General features: G+C 43.9%; 1 protein-coding gene across 1 annotated transcript in view; it reads right to left on the bottom strand.

The window, feature by feature from the left end:
* Nucleotides 1-3,727, bottom strand: part of PPP1R17 (protein phosphatase 1, regulatory subunit 17) — a 9,874-nt gene extending 6,147 nt beyond the window's left edge. The window contains exons 1-3 of the mRNA XM_008949063.1: nucleotides 3,625-3,727; nucleotides 1,674-1,826; nucleotides 110-271 (exon numbers count right to left, since the gene is read on the bottom strand). Coding sequence (XP_008947311.1) covers nucleotides 110-271; nucleotides 1,674-1,826; nucleotides 3,625-3,706 — 397 coding nt within the window. The 5' untranslated portion in view covers nucleotides 3,707-3,727. The remainder of the gene's footprint in view (nucleotides 1-109; nucleotides 272-1,673; nucleotides 1,827-3,624) is intronic.
* Between the last annotated feature and the right edge of the window lie 3,120 nt (nucleotides 3,728-6,847).

Raw genomic sequence — 6,847 nt, 5'->3', positions numbered from 1 at the left:
CAGCAGGATCTACTGAGGACACTGGGCAGAACAACCACTTTCCAGCCTCTTCCCAATAGCCACTTTTTGCTTCCTCTTTGGAACACCTTTACCTGAGTAAGTGTCTCACCTATTATCAAGGGTGGGATGTGTATTGCAGGCGTATCTTTTCTCCTGGGCTTTTTCTGCTCCGGGTTGGTGATCTGAGAGCCTGGACTCCCTCTCTCCCTCTGTGGCTTCTCTGTGATGCCATACCTTTTCAGGAGATTGTCAGAAAAGTCTGAAAGTATGCCTGCAGGCAAGAAGGAAAGAAAAAGCTACTTTAGCCTTGTTCACATCAGAGAACTCTGCACCTCTGTAACTTTCCCAGTGACTCCTCTGAGGTAAGGCTGCATGAGCAGGTGGGCAGCTCTGTGTGGTGTACCTGCTCTCCAGGTTTTGCAGCAGTCTATGTTTCCTCCATGTCAGTTATATCCCATAGGCTGTGGACAGCATTGCTATCAGGCCAGCTAGCTGCTGGTTCTACTTTATGGACTAAACTCCAGCCCATCAGAAATTGTGATAAAGATAAGTGCAATCTTCTATTCCAGAAATTTAGATGTCTTAGCAAAGTAGCTTAATCCTATGGATACTCAAGTCTCTGCTCGGGAGCACTGCAACTGCAGAGAAATGGCCTATTTTAACTAGGGCAAGAATGTTTTCTTTATATGTCTACAGCAGCTCTCCAGCCTCTGAGCCACTTTTCTCTAAGAGAGGACTGCAGAGGGAAAGATGCATGGGAAAGCTGAAGTTCAAGTTCAATATCTGGATTACAAGCAATGGAAAATCCCAGCTGCTTGTTTTTTTGACTTGGTGGATTGTTGCAGGTACACAGGGGACCATGCAAGTAGAGGCTAACTCCTCTGTGTATGTGCAGCATGGGAAGAAGAACTCGGTGCAGTTGATGCAAGAGCAGAGCTCTCTCCCCAGAGAGCACAGCAAAGGGAGTTTGTTAGCAGAGAAAAGCAACAAACATGTATTCCCACTGCTGATCTTGGAAGATTTGCAGGTTTCAGTGGCAGTCTCCTGCTCATTCTTCCCTTTCCTAGGCTGGTGGCATCTGGCTCTCAAACTTCGGATTCTCTAGATGAGCAGCAGCAGGGAGCATCCTACAAGGAGCCCCTTTGTTGCTGCAGTGGTTTCTGGTTTCTCAAAATTCCTGCCCTTTGCCAGAGTCCCCATATGCACAAGAGCCCTGTGATTTCCCAGAGGAGGCAGCTTGTGTGCTTCTCTGGTCTCTTCCACCCCCATTCAGCATGAGCACTGGGTATGAGTTTCACAAGAAAGTGCAGGGGCTGAGCTGAACCTTTTTTTTGGGGGGGACACCTAGCATGGCTCAGCAGCCAGAGATAAATACCCATCATTTATCACATAAAGGCAGCAAGACTATCAGCTCCAAGGGAGAATGTTTTCCATAGCCCACACCCCCTCACCTTGGTAGTCCCAGACCCTGTGAGAAAACTCTTTGTCTACCAGGGAATGTCTAACAAGTCAGCTCCTCTGCTTTCCACCCCTCCCAGGTGCACATGTTGGGGAACCGTGGCCTTGCCCACATCCAAGGGGACACACATGAACGAGGGGATCTACAGACCTTAACCCAGATTCCATCCCCTCATCTGAATTGGGATTTTGAAGTCAAGAGATGTATTGCTCACCTGTTAGAGGTGGTGGGGTGTGCAACGCCGGTGTATCTTTTCTCCTTGGCTTTCTTTGTTCCTGTTCAGTGTTTTGGGAGGCTGGGATGGTTTTACCTTTTCTTGGTTTCTTTTTGAGGTCACAGCTCTTAATCAGTTGCTCTGAAAGATCTTCTGCAGGGGAGAAAGAAACACAAAGATTAATAGAAATGGAAACTGCGGGGAAATAATAAACCAGATGGTGAAAAGGAAAGCTTTAATAATACTGTTTCAGCCAAGTAAATTAAAATCCTTGTGGAGAAACATCTCTTAAGGACAAAGTCAGCACAAGAGGCCCCTGTGCTACACCACATGGGAGTCAGATGACTGAGGTGCTCCTTCCTTGTTGTGGGTGGTAGACACAAAGCAGAGGGAGAGGGCTGTGGGCAGCAGAGGGAACACTGCACCATTGTGTCCAGAGGTCCCATGGCCACCCCTGTTTCCTCCTGCACTCGCTGTGCCTCCAAGAGTTGCAAGGGGACTTTTGTCAAGGAAAGGTTTATGTGTGTGGGGTCACTGGGGTGTTGGTAAACCAAGCCATCACATTGTTCCCTCAAAGAGCTGGCTTGATTTCCAGAGCCACTGAGTGGCTGGTATTCAGCTTTGATTTACATAACATTACACTGGATTTTTGATTTTTCCCTTAAAACAAGCTTTGACTCGGATGGCCAGCATGGTTTTTCTGCAGGGATCTGCTTTTCTGGGTGCTTATGTAAGCTGAAAATGTTGAAGGGAGCTTGTCATTAGTATCATCACACAAACCAATGCCTTGATTTCTTAAAAGCTGCTTGTCTGGCTTCAGCTGGGTCCCCCAGACCCCTACCCACCCCCTGACTGCAGACCTGGGTGCAGCAGGACCTTGTTCCAGGCTTTCTCACACTATTTGAGGCAGCTGTATGTCTGTGAGCCTGCAGGTAGATATGGGAAGGATGACCTCCAAGTGATCCCTGGGAGATGTGGGGTCTTCTTCTGTCCCTCACAGGCTTCCTGCATGGTCCTAATGAGCTCATTTAACCTCCCACTGCCTCAGTTTCCTGACTGTAGAAGAGGACTTGGTCTGTATGTATTTAAATCAATAATTGTATGTATAGTAGCAGTTGTAAAAGTGGTGCCTTTGGCTAGAAATGTGTGGCAGAGGCAGAATGACAGCACCTTCCTTGCAGGGCAGATAAACAAAATTTATAAAAGTGTGCTTGCAGGCAGTGAGACATGTTTTTTGACGAGCCAGTGAAATTGCATTTATATTTCATGATTGTCATCATGAGGGTAACACGGAGGAAATAGGTTTTTGTTTCTGGGTTGCTAAATCTTCACGACAATTTTGTAAGGTGGGAGTGAGGTAACAGCATTTGAAGCAGAGGCAAAGACCATGAATATGCAAAAAAAGCACATCTATCATGTATGAAGTCTGGTATTTAGGAACGTGGCAGAGCAAAGATGCCTCTGGTACTCTCAGTATAGAAGTTAGGTACGAAATAGGTTCATGAGAAGAAACAGATTGAGGATGAAGGAGAAAAAGTATTTAGAAAGCTGCCCCAGTGGAAGCAAAGGGGGTGTTTGAAATCTTTTACTGAGATTACAAGTGGAAAATGTGCTCAGGGAAGGCTCAGCTATATCCTAGCTCTCAGCTTATTGCAGTATAAATGAAGAAACTGCTGCACTTTTTCTATCAGGGAAAAGAACAATGACTCTTTTCCCTTTCTCCTCTTTAATTAACTTTGCTCTAGAGCTTCAGCTAATATTTTTATGCAGGAAAAGTGCTCTTTGCCTTTCCATCTGGCATCAGAAGTGTCAGCAGAAGGTGTGATCTATCAGGTTTCATGAGGGCTCAGTTGTGTTGCTGGAGGGGGAAAAACAGACACTGGACAGGACCTAATGATGTGAAGACAACACCCCTATAATTACTGCAATGACATCATCTAATAACACTTACCTAAATGATTACAGTGTGAATCTCGCTTGTCCAGTCTGTCTTCTGGGATATCAAGTGGCTGAACACATTCTGTTGACATCATTGAAATGGGCTGTTCTCCCCCTTTGGAGTTACTATTAAAAAAAAAAGGAAAAAGAAAAAAAAAAAGAAAGCAGCAGCATGACATAAACCAGACATCTTGACATTTTGGGTGTTAGGTATCCACTTGCTAGCCAGGTCATGGTCTTCCAGCTGCTCTCCATCATGCAGTCTGCTGGCCTGGTTTTGCTCACGTGTGCTAAAAGATGTTTTTCATGAAAAAAAAACCATGTTGGTGTTTTTCATAGAATCTGGCTTTAATTACGAATGCTGTTGAGTTAGTTTTACAAGTCCAGCTCCTCTAGGAGAGCTTGGACACCCCTGAAGACCCAGGTGTCAGTGCTGGCTCTGAAAGATGGGCAGTGCCCTCAGACCCCAAACCCAGCATGAAGGAGACTTACTCATCACCTTGTTAAGAGCTTGGAAACCTATTTCACAAAGCTCTTTAGATTCCTGTGCTCTGTAGGGCTCACTGGATTGCTGTTCTGGCTGGTTTATCCCCCTTTAATCATAAATTCAGGGGATTCTGCTTCCTTCTACCTGAGCTCCCACAGCATCTCCCAAGCTGAGAATTGTTTCTAGGCTTGCTCACCTTGGGGCCACTCCAAATACCATCAGAAGAAGGAAATTAGTTCATTTTTCACTGCTGATCATTTCTACAGTTGCTTAGCACAAACCCATTGGAAAGATAGAGCAACAGTAACAGAAAAACTCTTTCAACCTGAATGGCAGGCTGAGTGATCTGGGTATCACCCTTTAGCCACCATCAGCTGTGGTAGCCTCTCACCACCTCTGTTCTCCATTTCTGGGGAATAAGAGCAGACTCTGACTTCCTTGTAGGGTGGAGGAAGGCAATGAAGAAGAGAGAAATACAGAGATAACATGAATAGTAGAAGAAAAACAAGAGCTACTGTGGAAAAACAGAGGAGGGAAGGGGAGGTAGAGAAGAAAAGGTAAATAAATAGAAGAGAAAGGTGAAAGAAAAGGCAGTTGGAGAAAACCAGTGAAATGGAGGATGGTAGAATAGGAGATTGTACTGTGGGAGTCTGTAAATAAATCACATAGATTATTTCTCTGTAAATTGCAGTGATTGTTTGTTAACAAAACCCAGAACAGTAGGGGAGTTAACCTCATCTCTGTGACTAAACTTGCATCTATATAAAGAACAATTAATCCTCAAGCAAAATCTAGTCACATAAATATTTGCAAACAAAATAGGAAAGGTCACACTCATAACCGTGCACTAAGCTAATTCTTCAAGGCATGGAAAAACATGTCCTAAACTCCAGTGACTTCAAAGTGGAGCAGCACTGGTGGGGAGTAATAAAGGTTGGGAACATTGACTCATCATGTACATATGGGATTAACTCCCATATGCCCTTCAGTATTTAAAATCCACAAACAACTGTAAAATTCTGTGAGTTCTTAATTACATGCCATGAATAAGGGGGTTGACCTCCAGCTGTTCACTGCAGAAGTGTCCCAGTCCAGCTTCACATCTGTACCAAAGGTTTATACTGCCTGGAGGCTTCATTTGCATTTCCAGCAAAAATAATCTTCCACTTGGGAAGAACCTGCATAAAGAAATCTTTGAGTGCTCCTTCGCATGGCATGGTTGCTCTGTTTATCCACTGTACAAATAAGCTAGAGCTATGGCCTGAAATGAAGCAGTCATACCTTTATTAAAAAAAAAATCCTCATTATTAAAAGCAAAACCTCATTATCTGGCCATATGAAGGCTCACACTGCATTTTCTGATTTGAGGGAGGTTTTTTTCTTCAATGTCATTTGATTTTCTTCAATTTGATTAGGGCACGCAGGCTAAATATTATGATTTTTTTGGGAAAATGTTATTTTCTGATGGGTACTTTGCTTAGTAAGTTTTCAATAAAATCAGGGATACCATTTCAGACAGTATGGACTCTTTTTAAACAGGTCTTGAGGCAAAAAAAAAAGCAGAGGATAGATAGTAATATTGAAAAGTAAAGTTAGTAGTAAATTATACTGCCTGGAATTGCCTTATAAAAAGTGAACGGCTTGGTTTGACTTCACTAAATTGTGTCTTTGAGTCCTTTCACCAAATAAAAGTTAAGCTTTTAATAGACTCGGTGTAGGATTGGTATACACAGATTACGAGATATTCCCTTAATGATTTTTTCTTAATACAGTAGTTTGAATAATAATATTCTAAAATAAATCTTTTAGCACTGCCTTCACCTTTTCATAGTCACAGGAGCCAAACCCTTGGCATCTCCATGCTTTAAAATGTGGCTTTGCAGCATAACTTCTGCCCCCCTTCCCTTTTTCTTTTGAAAGTTTGCCCTGCAGCCAGCATTGCTTTGCTGACAAAAGCGTTCCCACGCTGCACGTGGTGACAAAACACTAAAAAGAGGAAGATAACCCAAATCCATCATGACTTTGGGTAGCTTGAGTGTCTGTACCTTGAGCACGAGGTGCAAAGCCGTGGGTGCTGTTGCATCCCACCACTGTGCATTACGGTGCTCCTGGCCAGAGGGGAGGTGATGCATGTGAGCATCAGCATGGTGCTTTTCCAAACCACTAACATCCATCTGCAAAGAGCCAGATTCCCCAGGAAGGTGTCACGTGGGAAGGAAGACTGCTACGGAGGCTGTGTGAAGGCATTAATGTGCTTTTATGAATGGAAGCATGTTCTTAGATTTTCATGTGGTAAGTGCAAGTCTTTTCCCAGCAGCCTTCGTGTTGTCAGGGTCTGTGCTCTCCCACTGCTCTCTGTCACCATGGTAGGGAACATTTGATAGCTAGGTGATGGACTAAGGTGGTTTTTTTCCCTTGCACTCTGTTCTATCTCTTGACATAATGCTCCACCTTCATCCTGTGTATAATGGTTACAGCAGAGCTCTAAATCACACTCAGCAGGAGACACTTCCTGAACTGCACATAGATTTTCCCATAGGAATTAGGATTCTGTAGTCATTTAGCCTGAGGCTTTGGTAAAAGGCAGCCAGGCTGCATCACCTCTCTGCAGAGATATGTGCCTAAAGTAGTCACCTCAAGTCTTACTTCTGGGAAGGCAGAGCTGCTAGAGACACATTAAATGCTTCCTTAAAAGTTGAGACAAGTTCTAGCTTTGCCTGCCAGTTTTTTATTTGCTCCTTGTAAAAAA

This window comes from Merops nubicus, unplaced genomic scaffold, assembly GCF_000691845.1.
Source record: "Merops nubicus isolate BGI_N331 unplaced genomic scaffold, ASM69184v1 scaffold3921, whole genome shotgun sequence".
Lineage (NCBI taxonomy): Eukaryota > Metazoa > Chordata > Aves > Coraciiformes > Meropidae > Merops > Merops nubicus.
Note: the sequence above shows the minus strand (reverse complement) of the source record. Positions and strands in the feature narration are given on the sequence as shown.